The 25,065-nt window shown below is 36.9% G+C and overlaps 1 protein-coding gene across 12 annotated transcripts in view; it reads right to left on the bottom strand.

Annotated features, from left to right (window-relative positions):
- Positions 1-16,089, bottom strand: part of LOC134803276 (zinc finger protein draculin-like) — a 52,933-nt gene extending 36,844 nt beyond the window's left edge. For 10 of the 12 annotated variants that reach the window (XM_063776038.1, XM_063776030.1, XM_063776031.1 and 7 more), the window contains exons 1-4: positions 15,842-16,089; positions 12,220-12,358; positions 11,609-11,680; positions 10,488-10,604 (exon numbers count right to left, since the gene is read on the bottom strand). In XM_063776038.1, the coding sequence (XP_063632108.1) occupies positions 10,488-10,604; positions 11,609-11,680; positions 12,220-12,358; positions 15,842-15,988 (475 nt within the window). In that variant the 5' untranslated portion in view covers positions 15,989-16,089. Of the gene's footprint in view, positions 1-689; positions 1,904-3,157; positions 5,129-10,487; positions 10,605-11,608; positions 11,681-12,219; positions 12,359-15,841 lie in introns of those variants that run through there. The other 2 variants (XM_063776037.1, XM_063776032.1) reach the window with 2 other exon arrangements.
- Positions 16,090-25,065: the final 8,976 nt, after the last annotated feature.

Here is a 25,065-nt window from a genome sequence, read left to right as displayed (position 1 = left end):
TGTGCGTGAACACCCACACACTTTACAATCAATCTGGAATCTTTACATTTAACTGAGCATTAAGTTCATAGATCTCGTAAACTTTGTGCAAACATACTATATGAAGCAATACCGCGAATATTTTCTTATTTTAATGGGTACTTTATGAATAATTTGAGCTTTAGGCTTACTTGTTCTTTCTTAAAGTAATTTTTGGTTATCCTTGCTTATTATTTCATCATCTGTTTATTCGGTTATAACATTTAGACTATAACCTTTGACTTATATCCACTCTTTTTTAAGAAGAGTTTAAATAAATCCAAACATTTTTACCAAACTTTCTTTGTTTTTTTTTTAAATATGAACTACTTTAAACATAGTGGTAATTAGTTATTAAAATAATTTGGTCTTAAATGAAACACATCTTTTATTATTCTTTACATATTTTATGTATAAATATTTAAGGGCAAGAATGTTTAAATAAATCACCAACATTACAAGATGCATAAATAAAATTATCAGTCTTTCTATTGAGCTGCACTACGAATCGAAATTAGTCAAAAAACACATCTCGAACAGTAAATCAAAAATAGTATACGATTTAGAATAGATGCCTAAATAAATCACAATGATTGATTATAAATTATAAACGTTGACCATTGACTATGTAAAATCAGTTATCTTCTACATAACAGGAAGTAACTATTACAATTTATATTTACTTAACTCGCTTATGGTATAGTACTTATATATCGGCAGTTCCACGATTGTTCAATACTTTTCAGATTTATTTATATATACTCGATAAAACACTTCAGTTTATTTCACTCACATTATTTAGGAATAGTCTGATTCTGCGCCAACATCGTACTCTTAGAAATGCCGTGATTTTTCTTCATATGTTTCCGTCGACTGTTCTGAGTAGCGTATGCTTTTCCACAAACGTCACATTTAAACTTCCTCTCATTTGTATGCGTCGCCATATAATGTCCTAGCATGTGCCTTTTAATGAAGAAGCCCATACTGCACACCGAGCATTCGAAGGGTCTTTCCTTTAGATGTACGCTTCTCATGTGCAACATGAGATTTGACTTCAAATTGAACTTTTTGTCACACATGTCGCACTTGATACCCTCAACATTATGGACTTGCATCATATGCCTAGTTTTCTGATAGTAGTTCTTGAAACGCGCCTTGCATATTTGGCACACGCTGTCTCCAGCTATGCCTTTATGTTCAGTATTAACATGAGCTTTCTTCTTGGACTCTGCCGCAAACACCTGACCGCAATGTCTGCACGGAAAGCTGGATTTCTTCTTACCGTGCGTGGTCTCGTGCCTGTTAAGTCTAAAGCTGTTAACAAATCCGGCTCCGCAGGTTGTGCAGATAAAGTTTCTGTAATGGACGTTCATATGTTGCATGAGCAACTTCATGTTATGGTAGGCTTCGTTGCACAGGCAGCATTTGATCTGTTGCTCGTTAGTCAGCTTGAACGGTTGGAAGTAATCGGTGACGCCTAAGAAGTATTTCTTGTCGTGAACTGTGACTAGATGTTCGGGGAGATCTTTTAAGTTTTCAAAGGGGAGATTGCAGAGTGTGCATTTGAGGTCGACAATGTCGAGGAAAGCGACGAAGCTGCTCATGCCGGACCCGGCCTTATAGGTGGGCTTCTCTTTAACGTGGTCGTTCTGTGTGTGGTGCCGCAGGACCTCGGGGTCGGGGTACGTTTTGAAACAGTACGCGCATATGTAGCCCGCATCGTTCCTGTCTTTGAAGGGTGTTGCGTTAGTGTACTTGAGCAAGGTCGTTAGGTTGTGCCACTGTTTCTGCATCTCGGGCATGTGTTTTTCTCGTAACACCGTTTTAGGAGCTTCATTTTCCTCCTTTAGAGCAGTTTTCCGTTTTTTAGTCGCTCCGGTGTCGCCTATAAAAGAAAAACAGTTGTTCACACGCGGTCAGTCTCCTTAATTTATAAACAATACACATGTCATCGTCATCACATTACTATAAAATAATTCAATATCCGCACTACTATACTTATAATTGCTATGCTTGTAAGAAAAAAGGACGCAATATATGTATAAGACGCAACTAATGCAAATGTAACTGATGGTGTACAATTAGAGCCTACAGTTGGCTCTAAAGTGGGTTTGTCAACTTATTGTTATAATGATTCGTACTGCCATTTCGTTACTATTTCCGTTTTTCCAGCAGCATCTGTCTCTCGCCAGCTAATATTTCAAAATCAATAAAACATTCCATGTTACGTGATCATGTCCTGGTAGAAAACCAAGTGGCTGGTTAAAGGAATTAAAGGCAATGTAAACACAAACGCTGTATACATTTCTTTTCTCTTTACGCGCGTCTATGTGACATGTGTTTCGACATGCGTGTGTCAGCTCTCTCTTACTTTAAGTTTAGTTTTAAGTTAGGTCCCCACAGAAAATCAGCGCCTTGGCTTGCCGTGGCAATATGCTGGTGGGAATCCTGTTTTAGCATCTAATGTGAGTGTCCATTTTATAGTATCATCAAATGTGGTACGAGTTGTGATGTTAAATACTTCTCTGTCCCCTTCGGCTAGTATTTTCTTTTTCAAAGATAAACATAAAAAAGAGTATAAATATACCCATATAATTTCTAAACTTTTTTATTTTCGATAATTCTAAGAGTCCGTTTATAAACAGGATATTAATAATAATTATAATACACTTGGCTCACGAGATAACCGCCATGTGAGATGTCGACTCGACGATGATTGTTCCTATAGTCGTGTTAGCGAACGGTCTCATAGCCAAGAGTCTCGACCAACACCTAGAGAGACTCTCGCTGGGTGGTTGGATCAAGGGTCAGATGCAGAAGGCGGTAATTTTGGACACGGCGCGTATAGTACGTCGGTTCCTCACTCTGCGGCCCTGACCACCGGCAGCTTGGGCCAAGCCCCGCTGCCGGCGGCAACCTAGGTTAGGTTTTTTATAATGTGTTTATATATATTTTTTATTGTTTTTTATATGCTTTTGTATTTTAATTTTATATTCATGTTATAAACAACCTAACTTAAGATCAAAAATAAATAAAGGAGATTATAATAGAACTTGACACTGCGGTCGGTCTCGTAACAGATAAAACCCTTATCTATATTTTGCTGTAGTATTTTAAGGATATTTAAAGAAAGAATGTATAGTAGTAATACATATAATATATTTACTTCAACACACATGGTTCTTGTATATGGTAAAACTTATAAAATAAATATAATAATAATTTTCAATTTAAAGCACTTTGTGGCGAGCAGATCTTCCTAACCTATTGTTTTAGTTTGGATATGACAACTCCTAAAATGATTTATATATTTTCTACAACATGCTCTAGCCCCCAATCACTGACAGCCTAATTTAATTTCAAATGTCAAAAACAATATACACTTATACCGATCTAGATAAAGTACCTCTTAAAATAACAAATTTCGTTAAATAGACATCCGTGATTCAAGTATATGAAGAAGATATACATAACATTAATAACACAATACATGATGAAGATGATGACGTACTTACACCTGGAATCTCATATAAAACTACTATAAATTCGCATTTACATAATCATTTCAAAGAAATTTGAATGAGAACACAAATCTTGAATGATTGACGGTCAGCAAGTTTTCAGTAAGTGCCGCAAAATACTATGAAACATATATGTAAACAGAAGAATATGACGAAAAAGGCAAATGTGAGTAAAGTTTAAGCAAATGATATTTTTAAAACGAGTTACTAAGCGAAAAAGCAAGAAGTATGAGTATGACCCTGTTTATTCAAAACCTCATTCGCACATTCGAATGCAGAATTTACGCCAACTATGTATTTAGAACCTATTTAATGGGTCCTTGACACATTCACTTGTCTCTACATCTTATCAAGCGGGACAAATTTCTGTTTTCTTTTCTCCTCCTCCGCTTTCTTCTTGCTTTCCGCGGCTATCTGTTTCAAGGTCAGTTCTCTGTCGTCTATCAGGTGTTTGACATCATCGAATTCCTTGAAAATGTCTAAGTGGTCCTGATGTAAGCGCATGTGGCTCTTCAGGCTGCATTTCTGAACGAAAGTCTTCTTGCAGACCTCGCATTGGAACCTCTTATCGTCCTCGTGAATTCTTATGTGCTCCTTCAGAGTCCTCGCCCTAGCGAAGGTTTTGGCGCATATCTCGCAGGTGTACACTTCTCCGCCAGAATGCCGGGACAAGTGGTCGACGAGACCGCGTTTCGAGAAGAATTTAGCATTGCATTTGTCACATAAGAAGCTCTTTTGCTGTAAGTGGTGATGTTTAATGTGACGGTTAAGCTCGAACTTCTTTTTGTATACTTTATTGCACGCGTTGCAGGGATACTTGACGGCTTTTTCGTTGTGTACCTGTACTAGATGCTCGCTCCGGTCGTAGTAACTGACGAAAATCTCTGGGCAGTGAGGGCATTTATTCCTCAACCAGCCGCCGGTGTGGACGCCTTTTTCGTGGTTCCTCTTCTTTGTGAAAGAGGTGTATGTTTTATCACAGTAGGCGCAGGGGAAGTTCCCCTGCTCGTGGGTCTTCATGTGCTTGCGGAGCGCCGCTATCGTGATGTAGCCGGCGCCGCATTTGTTACAGCAGTAATTTCTATAATGGCTACTCATGTGATGATAAAGGTTTTTGAAAGATATGTGAACAACGGAGCATACGACGCAGGTGAAATTGTGACCGTCTTCGAGACGGAAAGGAAGGATGATGTCTTTAATGTTTTTGTAGATAGTCTTATTGTGGACGAAGACTAGATGATCCTTTAGTTCGACGAGATCCCTCATGGGTTGGTGGCAGACGGTGCACTCGAGGTTGGTGATGTCCACTTTGATGGGGTTGTAGCTAAGCTTGTAGTCGATCATGGAGTTGAGCTTGTCCTTCTCGGGCTGCTGCGCTGTGTGCGCCCGCAGCTCGTCGATGTGCGGGAAGTGCGCGCAGCAGTAGAGGCAGGAGAAGCCGCGGGCGGTCTTGTCGCGGAACGGACTGGCGTTGGAGTACTGCAGTATGGCGGTAAGGTTGACCCTGTGCTCAATGCGCTCTGGGGTCGCGCTATCGTCCGATTTCTTTTTCTTTTTCTTGCGCTTCTTGGGCGCGTCGCCGTCCGTTCCTATAACAAGAAACGAGCATCTCAATTATCTCCATTCAGTCTTCTTACTATTAGGGGGGGCTCTTCCATTGCCCTTTTGTCCTGTGGTTATGGGTCGATAATTACGAGCGTGAAGAGCTCTGCTGCTAATGTTTTAATCATTCGGAAGAGGTTAAAATTAAAATTATTTAATAATAACACTTTCCAATTTAAAAACGCATTTCTAAAGAAAACAAAACGCTATGTCGTTTAATACGTGCGCGTCGCGTCTATCTACGATTTATACGCAGACGTCTGCAAAAAGATTTGTAAAAAGATATTTCGAAGTCACCATGATCAACCACTACTCAGCACTAAAGTAAGGTACGATGTATCCGTAAAGGAAATAATATTGTTATTGTTTTTAAACCTTTTTTATACCTAATATGCTGGAGTATTTTGATGTTCAGAATCATCGCCTGAACAGAAGTAGTACCTATGTCAATACTACTGGTGGAAACTACTGAAGAAAGAAACTACTACGTCTGAACATTATTCAGACATCAGAAGAGAAGGGTTAACACTGTTTAGGTTTATATTTTGTGTAGCACTGGTATAATGCCGCCGGTTATACAATTCAAAAACAGTTTCACATGTTTCAGAATTTGTTTCGTTTTTGAAGCTTAAATCCATGTTTCGCTGCCAATTTTTTGTGAACATATTTTATCTTATTGTTTTATACTTTTTCTAATCTGTGCCGTAAAAGTGGTCTTCGAGATTCTTTGCTTCCTTGGCATGTATGCTCACTCTCTTGATGATTTCATTCTTGAAATTGACAATGAACATTCGTCACATGTTAGGTACCTACATAGGTACATACCCATAACAATCGGTCTCTTTTGTCGCAGAAATGATACCAAGAAATACAACCGTTCAAAACGTTTTTCAAACCCACAGCACTAAAAGTAGGTAACGATAACATAAAAAGAAGGAGAGAATAAGAACGTTTTTTTTATTTAAGTTTGAATTTAAAGTTGGGTTAAGGTGGTACGCTTTCTATACAAAAAACAATTGCGTTTTATTAAGTATGTGCGCACCTATCTACTTTAGAATATGCGTTTGCGCTAAATTATAAAACTTTAAATCTAAATAGTAAAACTCTAAATAGTAAAACTTTGTTTTATAAAGAAATCACGCAAAAAAACGTTATTATGGTGTTATGAAAATAATATAACGTTTTGTATGGAAAGCCACCACCTTAAGTTCTGCCACAGCCGGGTTAAAATCTCGGCGGGGGGCTTTTTTCATTTCAGAAATAAAATTTGATGACGGTCAAATTAAAAGTACGACTATGTGTAATGTGTCCTATAAAGTAATAATATTTAAATAAAAAAAACAACAACAATAACTCACCCTAATAAGCAAGATTTTTACATAATAGTTCTACGTAATATTTGATCTAGGCTTCAAATATACAATGAAATACGTAGTAATAAATTGATGTAACTTACCTTCATATAGTTAAATGTTCATTGATTCGTTCATTTCATCGTTAAAACTTTTTACATAATCCATGATTTCTTGGGATCTTGTTGAATTCCAAAAACAAATTAACCATCGATCCGTATATTGTTTCCATACATTTGTATATTTCGGTGTCAACATTTCTATTTAACACACTCACTGCCAGCGACCCACCAGGCAGGTACTCCGTTCGTAGGTTTTCGCTACATACGGTTTTTCCCGTGTTATAGCGTGTAGCTCGCGCTAGCACTCAATGTGTTAAACGTTAAACCATTCGCTAAAATCATTGTCATTCCGTTACTTTTCAAATGCCTTTCGTATCTGATCTGTAGACCGCCAAAAAGGCAAATTGTGCCTTTCGTATCTGATCTGTAGAACGCCAAAAAGGCAAATTGTGTCGCGATAATAAGACACAGTATAGTTCACAGATTCCATATTTATGTGCGCATTGTGTTGGGTTCTTGCGTAACGTCGAGTGAGCTTTAGATTTGTTAGAAATTGACGGTTTCGGAACGGCCGCAGTATTCACTTTACCGTTAAAAGTAAGAAAATCAAAGTTCGATGTGCACAAAACTGCCATATCCTTCGATATTAACTTCCTGGTCAATAAGCACATGGTAGATAACAATAATAATCGATGGTAGGTAATTTTGAAGTTAGAGAATAATAGAGCATTGTCAAAAGCTAAACAGAAGTCATGAAGAGAGGGGCAAAAACCTTAATACACATGCTACAATGTTACAATATGATCAGTCTCAACTCGTAATTGAGATTTTCGGTTACTTTTGATATAAAATCGTATCCAGCCGTTGTCATGTAAAAAAACTAGTTTCTAGCCACTAAACATTATGATAATACTGTTTGTTTCTCAATAAATACATAAATAATAATAAATCTTAATAACTCTGAAAGTATGAGTGACAGAACAACGGAATATTGACATGTTGTTAGCAGTACTATTATTTTCTCACCTAATAGACTGAAATGATAGAATGATAGAATGAAAAAAAAGCCGTACCACAGTTACGAAGAAGAAATTTTAGTTTTAAAACCGTCGAAATAGATTGCCTTTTACTGATATTTTGATTGGCATATTAGTCAGTCTTTCGAGTGTCAATTATATTAAGATATGGTCACATTCACGGTTGAGACGAATCTTTACAGTTTACACACGCGTGAATATCCCTCACACGTCCGTAATGTAGGGCCATCCGATTGCACACATACATACGTACATACAAGCACTCTACCAGTGGGAAGACATTCCTCCTTTCGGGCAAACTCGGCTCCATTCGGCTCAGCATTGCTCCGAGCAATTATTAGGTTTGGCACCACTTGACGTCCTTTTGCGTGCACGACCACAGATAAGATAATCACTTCAATTTTGACAATCCTAAATAGCCGATACATTAGAAGGGAATAGCATGATTCGTCCATGAATCGCTGTCAAATTTCGGTTTTGTAGGAAGCGACCTTTCTGTACGGTAGTACTATTATGTATTCTGTGACTCTACTGTGTATGGGGTCTCATGAACAGGATTTTAAAAGGTTAACAATGTGCGTGTATCTCTGAGATAGACTCACTATACCTCTCACCTCGAATTATGGCCCCTATGACAGTTCATTTTTATACAGGCTGGCCAAAAATAACTGCATTCCCGTTGCCAGGGAGGTTTTGGCATTATACTGAGCAACTTTTACTATGGGACCAACCCCGAAATCGCGAAAAAATTTACCCTCCCATAGAAAATGGACCAGCCAAAATGTATGAAACAGACAATTTTTTTTTTCGCAATTTCGGGGTTAGGACAGTCAGCGTTGTATAGTAGGTAACATCCAAAATATTCAAATAGTTCGGTACACCATATATTATGTATGGCGTACCAAACTATTTGAATTCTTTGGACGCTACCTACTATATACGACGCTGACTGTCCCATAGTAAAAGTTGCTCAGTATAATCTCAAAACCTCCCTGGCAACGGCAGTGCACTTATTTTTTGGTCACCCTGTATATCCTGGCCCAATATCACACGGTTCATTCATTCTTTTAAAATTATGGCTTCAGCCCATTGGGGCTATTTCGCCAGTGTCAAGGTCGTAGTAGCAGGGTAATACGATTGAAATTGTACGGTTAGTACAAGACAGTGTACGGTGATTTAGCTCTTGTAAAGCGATAGCGGGCTTTACAAGAAACACGTGGACAACCGGCCGTTGACTCCAAAATGATGGTTAAACGTGCTTCAAGATAAATTCTCCATTCACTGCACTACCACATTAGTTTACTGTATAATAGGCTATCGATATTACACTTTAAACAATATTAATGAGCAAAAAACAAAGCAATTGATCCCGACGCGTGCCATCAAGATGGCGCTCGAACCGGAAGTCCATCACACGGTTCTATGTTTCACTTTTATCGAACTGAAATTTGAACATTGTCAAAGTGACATTAAGTCGAATTTCAATCTTGAAATTGTAACATAGAACCCTATAATATTGGGCCAGCGATATGTCGGCGACCGATCGTAAGATATACCCTAATATGCCTCCAGCCTGGCCGAAATCCCTCGAACAATAAAAAAACAAAATAGTTTTTGAGCATGTCTTAGACTTGGATACTCCAAGGGATAAATGTCATATTGTAACATGGTAACATTAAACATTTAGGTAAATATAAACAAATAAAGTACTAAATGAAATGCGTTAGAAGAGCTGTCAAATAACAAATTGAAATAAGTTTTATAAATTGATAATAGCTGTACTCATATGCTTCTTTGGGTCTGTGTATTATGGTTTATTTTTCCTTGAATTGGCAAATCTAAATCATAGGATGTTGCGAGTTTAAATAAATCATAGAGTAAAAGTAAAGTAGAGAGCCATGGCAGTTTCAAAAAAGTTAACAATTAGAGATCATAAAAATATGTTACAATGTGTGTGTTATTTTACAATTGTATGCAGCTTTTCTAACACTTTCAAAGTGAACGACGGTCGTGTGATAATGCAGATTTTTGTTATACATATACATATCTTTGGTACCATAAAATGTGTACAAAATTCTTTATTTAAATCAAGAAAACTGACGTTAAGTACAGCTTGAATAAGGAATAAAAAGAAACGAGGTACTTTAAGCAGATAAGGAATATTTGATCAGAATTTAGATAGAACGGTATTTTTATTAGTTGTAAATTGTACACATTTATGACTTTTTTAACAATGTACGAAAATTAAAATGAACAGCTGGATGCCTACTTAAATTTGATACTTTCTCTTCAGTATCGATCTGAAATCCGTATACAGAAACGATTGCAGTAAGACTGAAACCACTCTAGTCCAACTAACTGGCAATAGGTACCTATACTTATTATTCATAATTTCATACCTAGCAGTTATTAGCCAAAATAAATGATACACATATTATTAAAATATTTTATCTAGTGTATGTACATCTACACTAATCTACAGTAACACTGATTTTTAGTATATTTTAGGTTTGTTGAGACCAAAGTTCGTTCAAACTTCAAATAAGGCGCGAACATAAGTAAAGTTTAATTTTATAAATGAATCCCAAATAGCTGTCCCCTAAAAATTATTAGTTAAACCAGCAACACACGTATTTGCCCAAACGTTCGTGTTGCATCTCTTTCCTTAATACGAAAAAAAGTGACACAAAGACACCTACAACTCTGATTTTAGGCATAACATCATTTTTAAGGCAGAGGGAATATATTATCCACAATTATTTTGAACTTTATTTCAAAGCTTCAGGGTTTAACTTCGCGTAATATTCATAATGCCCGTTAAAAGAGTAAGTGTAGGCACCCAGCTACCCGCATAAGCACACGACCGCCGGCACTAGTAACCAACTATCGACTTACGTTGGGAGGACTCGGCTTCGGTCTTGGCTTTCTTGGCGCGCGGCGTCGCGGGCTTGGCCTGGCGTTTCTTGGCCTTCGGCTTTTCTTCCACCTCCTGTTTGATGGGGACTTCGTATTCTGGAACAAAATAAGAATAGAATAGAAGAAATTTATTCAAAAACGCTTAAATTTAACTTAAGTATTACATGAGACAAAGAGAGCCAACTTATCATTAAGCGTCACTGAAAAGGTCTCCACTCAGCTTAATGTCGAGACACCACCTAAGGATCTCGACGCTGGTCTTCCGTGGAAACCTTTCCGTGAGAGCACAACTACACGCTAAAGTACAAATTTAATACAAAAAGTAAATTTAAAAAGCCTAAACTATCCAAATGCGAGAATATTGAAGTTGGAAGATCATAGGGACGAGACAGCAAGATAGACTTAGCGTAGTGGTGACCAGAGGGAATTATTGTCTACATTTCTTGGTAAATCACATTATTACATTGCAGGTTACACTCTATATCCATGTGAGCTGTTCCAAGGTGTGATCATTGTTATATTTTGGTGAAAATATCTGCCAATAAATGCAGAAAAATGGCATTTTATCACAGGGTTGCCTGTCTAGGTGATTGTAGTCATTGAAACTCCCAAATGGACAAACCGATTTGGAGATTTCAATGATGTACCTGGTTCTTTGCTACAATATTGTAGGGCTCAACACATTCACTGCCAAGAACACATGTGTGTTCATTTTGTATTGGAATCGGGGCGCTCGCCACCGAAAGTGTTAATTAACAGTTATTAACCCTTTTTTTGTAATGGCAAGTTACTACTGTAACCTTTGTGACAGAACTTATGGACCGACTAAGTCAAGGGTCTCCAAACCCCGGCCCGCGACACGTTCCAATCCGGCACGCCGACACCCAAAGCGAGTGCCCACTGTCCGGCCCGCGGGAGCCAGGCTCCAGGGGTTCAGCATTCATTGATAGTGGAATTGTTCCTAACAGCAGCAACCAGGCACCCTGCCCCGGCGCAAAAGCGGACAGTGGCCCGCGCGAAAGATTCTGAAGGGCAAAATGGCCCTCAAAAAAATTTGGAGACCCGTGGACTAAGTAGATGATAGCTGCGAAAAATCTTACCTTCTGTGAAGTCAGGGTCAGACAGGTGATCGGAATCATTAGGGTCCTCCACTGATTCAATTTTGATAGGGTCTGAAACAATTCAATATTACATTGGTCAATAATTGAACTCGATTAAGAAACCAAATGGGTTGCACTAACAGATTTCCAAACAGAAATGGAATGTTTCAATCCTCATACAAAAAATAGGAGAAGTTTCTGAGGCTTTTCAATGTGGAAATTTCGCAATTTTGGAAACTTTCCGACGGCACATCTTTCAATTATAAGTTTAGAAGATGGTTTACATTTGATGGTGTATAAGGAGTACGGGGTAGTGGCCAGACTGGTCAGGGATCTATAGAAGATAAAGATATTGGCATATGGTGGTCCAAGTTTCAACTACTCAACACAAAAACCAAAGAGAAAATCGATATTAAACTTTCGTGAGACATATTTTAAATTGTTTAGACGACAATGGTGTCACTCACTTGAATTTTTAGTCGCTATTGGCGACATGTTTCGGGCCCTTCGGGGGTCCGAAGCATGTTGCCAATAGCGACTAGAAATTCAAGTGAGTGAAACTGTTGTCGTCTAAACAGTTCAAAGAGAAAATGATCAAGTTGGATATATACTTTTAACATCCCGTCCCTGGAGTCTCCTCTTGAACTGTTCTTCTGTGTGCAGCACCTGCTTCTTGAAGTTGACAGCGTTCCGCAACTGCGTGATGCACACCTCGCAGATGCCATTGTCCATGTCTTCCGGAGTCTGTATCTGTTCACAGAACCACAGAATAAATAATAGTACTAGGTACAGAAGACTCACTCTCTAACAAAACGCGTCTGTTACGATCAGGACAGATATGGCCGCTAGGTGGCGACAGCGCGGCTTATGGCTAGCCACCAAAATTGGTGTGGAACGGATGTACTTTTAGCTACCTGTAGAAAGCCACGAAATCGCAGAGTGAACCACGCCTGACAGAACATTGATATTAGAACAAATTTTTATCACGCAGATAGGTACCACTGCAACTTGCAAGTAATGATGCAATTTTTTGTATTAAAAGATAAGCAGGTTTGAGTCTAGTCAGAAGCAGTGAAGGTGTCCATTGTTCCTTTAATATAAAACTGTTATTAGCAGTTCTGATTTTTATTTGTACTAATAATATTAGAATAACATTGTTTTGGTTTTCATATGTGAGTCGCTTAACTTCAATCTTGGGTAAATCCTGTCAGATTTTGCGATTTTGGTATTAAGATAAGGTAATAGGGTGCATATTAATCAAGCGGGTCAAATGGATGTATCCGAGTTTGAAGTTAAGCAACACTTTTGAAAATGATTGCAGAAAAATTGTATTCCTGGTTTAGGCAGTATTTAGATATTTAGTTTTTACTCGGGAATAGCCGAATTTCGTCAGCTTAGCTAAGAACTATAATAGCGCATTTTGCAAACATTCGCTTTTTTTGTTTACACATAGAAGGTCCCAGGTTCGATCCCCAGTAATTGTATGCTGGGACATAACTTTTTGTATTTTTTTACACTTAAATATCGATTTTTTAAATTTTATTGATATTATTGAATATATTAAAAAATTGTATTGTTGATTGATCAAACCGGTGTGTGGCGCTGTCGTCGTGCATGGTCCCAATAAGCTATGCTCACGAGGTCTACAGCTCACAGAGCCACTATAGTTCGTTTTTTTTTAGCATTAGAAAAAAGGTAAACAATCTTGATGTGTCTTTTGATTGAAAAACACGTTTTAAAAATAAGTCACAGCAAATATGTAACAATTATGAATCTAATACGATCATTTATATTCTCAGCTCAGCTTTCATAAGTAACAGTTACTGATTTTTAAAACGCGTTTTTCAATTAAAAGCCATGTCAAGATCGCTTACCTTCTTTCTAATGCTAAAAAACCTGCGATCATATATAACCATGGATACCGCCTTTAGGAACATTACCGTTCAAATTCTCGGGCCAAATTAGCACACATACACAATTACGCCTACATTCAAATAAGACGACGCGTTTACAGAGCCTGTAATCAAAGCTGGTAAACAAAATAAGAGTCATCTTTATTACACTAATGGTACATAGCTAAGTGTAGATGAAATGCATATAATGTCAATAACTACCAATCAGCGACATTAATCCGCTAATAACCTTCTTGCTGTACGTACTGGCCGCTGAGAGTTCGGGGTTCATATTTGATTAGAATATGACTTGGACAGGGATAGGTTTATGCCATACAGTGAAGAACCAGTCAAATAATTCACGTATAATAATTTAATGCAGATTAAAAGATAACTAGTTAAAATGTTGTTATGACATGACAGACTAACTCAACATAAGTAAATATATCATTGTTGTATAAATGTATTCCGCTATAATAGGTATTTTGTATATTTTATTATCAATCTGCATGGCAGTGCGAAGTCACGTTCAGGTATAGTCTGTCCGTTTTTCTAAGATCAAGTACGCCATAGTAAATGTATGGAGAACTTGATCTTAGAAATCGGACTGGCTATACAGTCTGCAAAATTTACATGGGTACACGAATCGGGTCAAAAATATTTGAATAGGCGGAGTCACAATAAATCCCCACTTTCAGTTCAGAATATTTTATATGTATATAGCCGGTCAAGCAAGTTTGTCAGTAGAAAAAGGTGCAAAATTAAAATTTTGTATAGGACCACAGCCGTTCGCGCGCTTACATTTTCTAAATTTGCCGCTCTTATAATATTTTAAACTTTCGCGTTTTGAACACATATTAACTCACATTATACGAAACGAAACTGATTTACGTCGGTAAATCAAGGTAATTGAATATAATTCGCGTTAGACCCGTCTATAATGTGAGTTAATATGTTTGCCGCTCTTTTCTACTGACGGAAATGGCTTGAGAGAGAACCTAACATATATGTGACAGTAGAGGGTGGATTCAAATGATCAATATTTTCAGATAATGTGTGTATTTGTTAAATTAATTCAGTGAAAGCATGATAGGAAAAATGTATCTACATATAGGAGACCGGGTATGATTATCTCACGGGTTATATCTCATGAATAGAACATATTCTAGATATCTTGCCAGGCATCCACTCAATGTCATGTCTCTCTAATTGGACAGCTTTTTTCCATAGTTCTCTGCGAATAGCATCTTGTGGGAATCTGAATGGAAAGTAATGTAAAATGACAATACCAAATTTGATTATTAATTTGAAAGAAGTAGGTAGTTTTTTTATAGCTCCATCTCATGAAATAAAAAAGGAAAATACAAATCTGTAAGAAGGAATTTATTACTACATTTATAATTATATAGAAAATACCTAAACCAAACACAAGTTAATAAAATAGTCTACTTCATTTAGCATAACACCATTCCTATTATCCTCGCAATTTAAAAAGTCGTATGTTGTTATGAAAGTCGTATGCAGTTGTTACGTTTTAGCTTAGCACGGTAGTATTGAAAACAAATCGTCATGTTTTTTCCAAATTCTACTGAAGTTATCTGTTTACTACAAGTGAAAAGTGATTCCACTGTCCTTGGTATGAACTAAAATAACTTCTGCACCACTTCACGACACATGAATATATTTTTAATTACAAAAAAACGTTGTTTTTATAAATCAATTTAGCCAAGTGTCACTGACTGTCATCTCGGTGGTACTGAGATTGCCAATCGAGCAGTTTGTAAGTACCGCCTATCGCGGGGTAGTTTGCGTTGGGTCATAATTGAGCGGACAGAATACTTCCATGTATAGCATTTCGCTGTAAAAAACGAACTATAGAAATACAAGAGGTAAAAAGAAGTAAAAACTGTAGGTACAGTAAATGTCAAAGATATTGCAACCTTATTGTAATGAAGTAAGATTCTAAACCCTAACCATCTTTGACCTCGACTGTACAAACAGATCCTCCATTTTGTATAACGGCGTCCATTGCGCGGCGCCACATTGCGTAGTAACAAAATCAATACGGTCATGCAGCAATGTACTTGATCAATCACAAAAATGACAAATATATAATATAATACTTGTAATTATTCTTTTTATTTATGGATTATTATGATATCCACTTAATCTTAAAGGCTAAACTTTGGCCTTTTTGCTAAAGGATTGTGTAAGCGTCATTAAAATGGTAGCAACCGAAATCGACCTTCCTAAAGAGGAAGTAACAGCATAGTTGTTGGAATCCAATATTAAGCTACTACTATAACATTGTATTTAAATTATCAATAAGTAGGAAACTCACTTTGATATCAAAACAATCGGTCAACATCTCTGCATAAACCTCTTCCTCTCCCATCCAATGATACTTCGTTTTAATGTCTTTGAACGTGCCTTCCGACGAGCAGCATCGGCACATGCCGCTGTGTAACGTATTCGGTGTTTCCATCATGTTTAACACTATTTAACAATCATTAACACATCTTGGCCAATTTTAAAATAAAAATTGATGCAGGCAGACGCTATGCAACCGGGCCGCCATTTTCTTTTGAAACTAGCCTAGCCTTTTGACACGTTCAGAAATGTGGCATAAATGCGTTATGAATGTCTTTTTTGTGTTTATTTGTACGAATTATTAAATGAGAAACGAAATTAAAAGGTTAAAGTGACATATGTTAAAAGTTAACAGCTTACGATTTAGATACTCAATATACAATAAAATTGTCAATCACACACAAACTACTAATTGCTACTAAGAAATAAGTGTTTGCTAGATGTGAAATGTGATTTCTGAACGAAATCGCATTTCAATAAAGGCATCTACAGTGGGGCTACCGCGAATACCGAAAATCGTCAATTGCGGGCAATTCTGACAGATAAAACACGGTTTGCTACCGCGAAGACAGCCGTCATCGAGCGGCCCGTTCGAAAGACGATTATGGATCGAATAACGTTCCATAGACCTACCGCGAAACGCAATTTTCGGAGTTTTTGACAGCACGAAATTCGTAAAGAACTGTCAAAACACACGTTACCTCAAGAGCTAACGTTGTTCTTTCGTTTATCACAGTGCTGCCAGATAACTCACCTTTCAGCTTTTTATCCCGTTTTTGTGGCAGTGAATCCGCGCATTGTTTTGCAAATATTTTGAATGTCCTCGGTTTTTGAGCACTGCAGCGGGATGAATAAATAGATATTTGGGGATTATGCTCGATCAACTCGCAGTTTCAAAGCAGTGCTCCTGTTTTTTCAATTTCATGACCTGGCAATTTCATTCTGTCATAATAGGGTATCATGCCCTTCGTGTATCTTATTATTATAGTTGATTGTGTCGTGCTGCGTGAAATTGTACTGTTTGTTTGTAAACTATTACAAAGATGTTTCTGTCGCAAGAGAACCTGGCTGAAGAAATCCGGCAACAAGCCGCTTCTATAGGTGCCTAATGCGAGAAAAATTCCGCTAAGTGAAAGTTCTGGACGCGGAGTTTGTAAATACCACGCTGCATATTTCCACATCCACGACGAAATAGCTGTAGGACCCTGTTCAATAAGGTATACTTTTTAGATTATTTCGTAAGTCATTAATCAAATAGTCAAAACATTGAACATTCACAATAAAAGGTCTAGAGCATTGCAAGATGTATGTTTCAAGTATTCAAAGTTCTACCTTCATGGGAAGCTATGTAGTGTCTGTCAGTATCTAATTAAAATAATATACCATTTGATAGAATGTATTTTTGTATTATACAGAAGATATTAATTTAATAATATATGTAAGTATATAAATGTTATGGGACAATCTTACCCAAATTGACAAAGCCCCACAATAAGCTCAAGAAGGCTTATGTTGTGATATATAATAAATACACACATGGAAAACACACACCAAATGACTCAGAAACAGATATCTGTGCTCATCACATAAATAAATAATGCCGAGATTCAAACTGAGTTGTTCGCAAAGTAGTGTACTTCTACGTTATTTTTCCATTTAAACTTTTATGGCAGGCAGATTATCAAGATGAAGTGGGCCGGGACCAAATGGATGCCTGTTTCTCAGCAAGCGGTGTCCAACTGCTAAATTACCCCGGTCTTATCAGTATGGGCTATCATTAAAGCCGGATAAATGAAATTTGTTTACATTATTTATAATAACCTCATATCAGATAAAATAATACTGTGAGTACCTGGCACGTACTACTTAATATACCATGAATGAATATGAATTTATAAAATATACTGATAGATATTGTTAAAAAAAACTTGGGTTTAAAAAGAAGAATTGTCCAGTCAAATTGTATTTGTAATATATGGGTCTTCTTACCTGATTGAAATGTTAAAATAAATAAATACATAAAACATTTACAGTTAAGGTTGTTCTAGCCCCCACTCTATCTATACACAGTGTTCCTTATATGTAGGTAATCTTACCTACATACAATAATTACGTATCTACCCAATTCTAAAAGAAGTTTACATATATACATAATTGATGCTAAGTAGTACTTAACCAGTATTTCAGTAAATACTTAGCAGGGCTCTTCTCAAAAAAATAGTTATACATACATTGTACATTAGAAGTAATGCACATTAATCTTATATCATATTTCATAAATTAAGTACTAATAATTTCATTCTGCATTCCAGGGGTTTTCGATGCACACATGTGACCCTTCATGGGCCATAGGAATATGAAGACCGCTTCTTGTATATCTTTTCCATCACGGAACAATGGTGTTCCGGACCTTTGGGAGGCGTGCGCGGAGCCGTAGGCAACACGTGAGTCCCTTTTGATACTTAATGAAATGTAAGGGGTAAACCGAGCGGATGCTGCCCTTGCCCGAGTCATGGAACACACGCAGAGGCAGCATCCGCCAGGGTGTAAGGACTATTGAGAGTTGATGGTATCTAAAATTAACTAGGCTAATGCGTGCAAGCGATGGTGATGATAAGTACTGGGCTAAGGGATATAAATGGTATAAAACGGACGACTGCCTAATAAAATGATACGCAATTTTATTTCCGGCAGATATATTATTATTATTAGTCTAATAGAAGCAGCTAAAACAGCTTGTCTATTTCTGTGCTTGTTTTGAAGGGCAATTTTATAAAAAAACCTACCTCTTATTTATACTACTGTATACTATTGTAATAATGTTTTGAAAGTTGTCTCTTTAGTGTACCTTACAAAAAAAGATTGCCTCTTTATCCTGTTAGGAGGTTGATATATTGATCAGTATATTTCATGTTTTCCATCTGTGTAAAAATAATTTTGTGGAATAATAATCTTAACCAGTTTATTCTAATCCCAAAATATTTTAATTTTAAACTGGCTCTTAGCCCAGTCGGTAGTGACCCCGTCAATGAAAGAGGAATTTTCGAGCTCGAATCCTGGTAAAGGTATTTATTTCTGTGTTTATCACAGATATATGATACGGAGTTATGAATGTTTTATATTATTCTATCTATTGTATAATTATATCTTCATTTAGTACTCACAATACAAGCTTTATTTAGCTTTCTATTGGACTAGGTCGATTTGTGTCTTAGCTTTTAGGTTTTTTACGATTTGAATATATAAGTAGAATATAAAAAAAATCACAAAACAATAAAAAATATATAAACATATTATTAAAAAAACTAACCTAGAATGCCGCCAGCAGCGGGGCAAGGCCCAAGCTGCCGGTGGTCAAGGCCGCAGTGAGAGGAATCGACGTAGGTACTATACGCGCCGTGTCCAAGATATTTATTAATTACTAGCTTCTGCCCGCGACATCGTCTGCGTGGGATGATGACGATGATTGAAAAAAACTAACCCTCTCTCGGGGCCCAAACTATATCCATACCAAATTTAGTCCAAATCGGTTCAGGGGTTTAAGCGTCAAGAGGTAACAGACAGACACACCTTTACGCGCATTTATAATATTAGTATGAAAGTATGGATTATTAATTTATTTAATTTACTAAGCCTTACATTACTTATTTCCAGACTTTATAGAAGATGTGTATACTACTGTATACCTACTCTAAAATATTCATGATTTGAATTTGACTTCCTTTTTTTGTAACTTCGTACTAAAGTGAAACAGAAATTAACAACAACTGACGTTTGGTTTTCAGATACGGGATCATCAATTACGTGGACAAGTCGTATGGTGGGACAACCTACGACGCCTTTATATAGAGCAACAGCGTTAGTCAAGATTACTTCGAGCAGCTGGCATGTGTGGCACCAGCGAAATAGTGTACATTAGGTATGTATGTGTTATAATTTATATACATATATTTGGTGTTTCTAATCACGCACTACGATACCACAGTAATATTAATCAGCATGTGTGTGTATGTGTGTGTGTGTGTTCATTTTTATTAATTCACACACACACACACACACACACAATCAATTAATCGTTTAGTTAGCGCATCATGGAAAAAATGATTTACAAAATTGTCGAATGACGCTAGATGTAAAATGTGGTTGACTGAAAAAATAGGAATAAATTAGAATTGTACAATACAAGCAAAAGGGAGCTAAGCTAACTAAATTCGTACTATGGTGAAATATAAATTAACATTATGTAACGTTCGGTTTTCAGATATGGGAACAAGTCAACTACATCATTAACATGGACGCGTCGTACGGCAGGGCAACCCACGACGCCTTCATATGTAGCAATAGCATTAGTCAAGACTACTTCGAGCAGCGGGCATGTGGTACCAGCGAAATAGCGCACATTAGGTAGGTAGGTATGTTATAACTTAATAATTTATATAAATATATATTGTGTTCTTAATCATACACTAAACGATCCTACAGTAAGATCAATGAGCCTGTGTGAGTGTATGTGTGTTTGGGAGCTACGTACTACAGACAGACATAGATGCACATGTTACGTCAGGGGTTCATTAATGGTTTAACGCAGCGGTCGGCAACAGGCGGCCCGCGGGCTGCATGCGGCCTGCTAATCTTTCGCTTGCAGCCCGGCCCGCGAGCCTTGCTGGCTATTTTGTATGTAATATTGACAAACGACAATATCTGATAAATTCACAAATATTAATAAAGTGCGGCCCACTTCAACATTGTTAACAACTATGTACTTATGTGGCCCTTGGCTGCTAAAAGGTTTAGCTCATCACGGAAACTATTTACGAAATATTTCGAATGACCCTAGAGTTAGACCAAGAGAAGACTGCAATGATTCTGATAGCACACGCAGTGCAACTGTTATTTTAAACGTCAAACTTCTATGAAATTATGACGCATAAATAACACTTACCTACACTATGCATGCTATCAATATCGTTGCAGCCTTATCTTGGTCTAATTCTAGTTGCAAAATGTGGAGGACGGAAATAATAGGAATATAATTGTGTCTTATTTTATATTATTATCCCTGACAGAACGGCAATAATTGCCGCTTATTGTATATGCATTTAGGGTGAGAGACTCTTCGTTTGTTTGTGTTAGTTACAAATAAATGTTTCCATTGCGGCCTTCAGGAAAGGTTCCGTAACACCAGCGATGGTTTTTAGGCAGATATTAACCCACTATTAATATAATGTGCTTATTATAATTTTAGAAGACTCCGGGTATCCACTGCGGGAACACGGGACACCTTATGATTTCTGCAACCGGCGCCGCAGAAGAATCCCCGAGGCTATAACGCCATATAAAATAAGGCGCGCTCCACTATAGAGCTAACATTTGGGATATTAAAAGGTAACTTAGTGTTATGGACACTGATTTGCAGTTCTTTATTATTTTTTATTTATTCAGGCAAACACTAAGTATAAGTTTACAGCTGCAAGATGCCAAGACACTTATACTGTTAATAATACATAGTCAGTATCATAAAATTCATAAATATGTATACACTTTTCGAACTATCTCTAACATACATATTATGTATTACTAAGTTACCTAGACATTTAAAAAAAAACTAATATTAAGTAACATAGGCAGAGTTAAAAAAAATCCTGATACTACGTTGTAGGGACGGCCACTTGTCTGCGAATATGTCTGCGTTTTGGACTGTAGCTATGAAGTTAACCATCCATTGTGTAGATTTGCATTGGGGGGTGACGAGAAAGCTGTTTCATTCGCCGACAGATCCAACAACCATCGGCATAGGTCCTACTATAGGCTTATACTTAGATACGCTTTCCCCAGGGATAGCACGCGCATTGTTGGTGTGTCTGTTTCCCGGCGACACTTCAACGACATGTAACTATTACACGTCGAAAACTTTCAAAATGGCGAAGTCATTGTAAACTAGCGTCTAAAGAAAATAAGAATCATAAAATTAGTATTCTAAATCAGCGGTCGGCATCATTTTAGCAGCCAAGGGCCACATTGTAGTTAAAAAGTTGAAGCGGGCCGCACTTTGTTAATATGTGTTACTTTATCAAACATTGTCGTTTATCAATATTACATACAAAATAGCCAAGGGGGCTCGCGGGTCGCAAGTGAGAGGTTCACGGGCCGCCTGTTGCCTACCGCTGTTCTAAATAATAATGAAATTCCTAGTAATGTAATGAAGATGTCAAACAGTAATATTAGTACATAGTAAGTATAGTAATAATTCTAATACCAGTTCTTATGATGTTTCAGTTACACCACCACCATGGCCACTACTGTCTGATCTGTGATCCGGGCTGTGCCTATACGCGATGACCGTACTCCCGACGACGGCGATGAAAATACCACTGCCGGCTTTTCAAGGAGCTACATTACCAGCTGATAATGCAACTATTACCCAATGTCCCGTACCTACGTAGTATAGAAGAAGACTAAGACTTATCTACTATATAAGCAGAGGCTAGCAAACTAGTCTTATTTCCTATGAGGCCATGCTGTGGTAATTATTAAATTCACCTTAGAAAGCTAATGTAAGGCATAAGGATAATAAGGCACATATATTTGAATCGCCTCCTTTACAGGAATAAATTGTGTAATTTATTGTACCTGCTAGTTAAACTAATACACGATTAGCAGCACTAAGAGTTGTATTGGCCAAGTTGACTACGGAGTAATATACCTAGCAGGTACAATAAATTACATTTGTTTCTGGGGGATTTAAAATATGTGTCTTAACCAGACACAGATTGTGCCGATTGTGTTATTAACTATGATTGCATAACTTTGTCTAGTATAGTTCTGAATATTTGACCATCGATATAAATGATGTAGATATACAAAGATAGATAGATAGAATACTTTAAAATTTAAAGATGTATAATACGTGTGTTTATTTTTCAAAATTACATGGCAGAATTTTGTTACAAAACAATCAGTGTAGTAGTATAGTATATAACGATAAGCAAACATGTTACTCGTAAAGGAACACACGAACGAAATATATAACACTTGTAATGTAAAAATCTAAATGTTATATTATATCTGAGTTGTGTAAACTTCGAAAACTTTTGGCTGTGGCGGCGAACAATTATTTCATGACACGGCAGGCGTGCCTTACGCCATAGAATATGATCGCACGCCTGTCGTGTCATGCGCCACACGTTGAAATCATTGATGACACGCCTGTCGTGCCAACCGCACCGAAACGGTTATAAATGTACCTATGATAAATAATTTTATAAGGTTAGGTAGGCTATTTTATTTCTTACTCTTGTATGTGCAAATAAACATAGTCAATGATTAGTCAATAATATGTAAATGACATTAGAGTGAGACCAAGATAAGTATGCAGCGATTTTTATAGCACAAACGTGCAAGTGTATTTTAAATTCCAAATTTCTATGAAATTATGTATTTAAATAACATTTGCGCGTCTGTGCTATAAAAATCGCTTAATATCCTGGTCTGACTAGCTCTTTTCGAATGTAGACAATAAGGGAGGAGGAGGAAGCTTCTGCCCATTTGCCGCCTGTTTGTGCATGTGCTGAATGTGTTAGTCCCGAATTTTATTATATTAATATTTAAAATATAATTATACAATTTTAACCCTTTACCAGGCTGACATTTCGAAAATGACAATTGAATGTTTTACTCATCAAAAATAGAACAGATGTTTGAAGTGCCATACGTGGGAAATATAACCCTTAACCCTTAGCCTGGTAAAACTGTGAAATTTTTTACACAAATTAATAAATAAAACAATGTTAATGTGAAGACAAACTTTTTATTGAAAATCTCCCAACTACGTGTTCGACCACTGCCCGACGATCTGCGAGATATAGTCGCGACGCTTCCGTGTACTGATAAACATAGCTAAATTCAATAAAATATACTTTGCGTATAATTTTATTATTTTTATTTTAACAAAAATCGGACAAATCTCTATATACATTATACACTTTCAATAAAGAATATTTCAAATCAGTCTAAGCAAATAAAGTTATAAAATTAATGTTAAAAAAAGACCAAAGTTTTTTCCACCGCATCAGTTCGCGGGTGTATAAGTTGGCTTCGATCACCTTCATCTCCAGCACCACCTCACATTCTTGTGGCTCCTGTTGCGGTTGACCGGGTTGGAGTTGTGATTAGGCGACGGACCGGCGCGGCTGGTAGACTGGGAGTCGAGGGCAGGATAGCCCTATGAGGCGCTGCCAGACATGCTCTGGAGTCTGTGGAAATGTTAATAAAAACAAGAATTATATTTAGATATATACAAATTATTGTATTAAACCATACTCCAGTGAACGGTGTGAAATTGAAATTAAGTTTATATGTCAAATCTAATTATTATAATTTAGACATTTGTAGACCTTTAAAGCATGACGTATAGGATATATAAGTATGTAGCCAGCCTACTTGGCATCTAGGTAAGTAGGTACCCATGTACCTAGTTGGCGTTGGGCAGACACTTTTATTTCAAAGAAAGTATGAAAGTGAAAGAAAATCGTAGATTATCTCATACACAATCAGGATAGTTTCATGAGTACGAAACGTTACTGTGATCCAAATCAGTAAAAATGCCTACCTTTGTTGGCCTCCATATCATTATAGAAATTTCCATTTTCCAGCAATAGCTGGAAGCTATAAGCTTGAACATATTCCTTGCCAGGGTGCTCACTGTAGGTCCATTGTGATTCCCACTAGTCTGGAACTAAAAAAACACATGAATTAGAGCATATTTTTCTAAAATAACCGGCTACAGGAGCTTCGGACAATCAATAGACTATTTGACCTTTAGAACTTACAAAGTAATAAAATAAATTACTTTTGAGAAAATATTAATAATAGGTAGATTGAAAATTATCCTTTAAACTGCTAAAATAATCATTTTATGTAAAAACTACAACTGTTCACTGTTTAACAAGTATCTTATTCTTATTTGTTTCATAAGTCGAGCGAGAGTAACCAAAAGTATGCAACGAAACTATGTAGTTTCGAAAGTCATCGGGTACTAGGAAGTAATTTATATGTTTAAAAGCAACTAAAATAATCAAAAGTAGGTACATTGTGATACATAGTTTCAAAAAGTCGTCAAGTACTTCAATTATAACGGTAATTTCTTCTGCTTAGAAAGTTTTTTTTAAAGACAAGATAAATATTTTCTTACCTTGT

The sequence above is a fragment of the Cydia splendana genome, chromosome 26 (genome assembly GCF_910591565.1).
Source record: "Cydia splendana chromosome 26, ilCydSple1.2, whole genome shotgun sequence".
Lineage (NCBI taxonomy): Eukaryota > Metazoa > Arthropoda > Insecta > Lepidoptera > Tortricidae > Cydia > Cydia splendana.
Note: the sequence above shows the minus strand (reverse complement) of the source record. Positions and strands in the feature narration are given on the sequence as shown.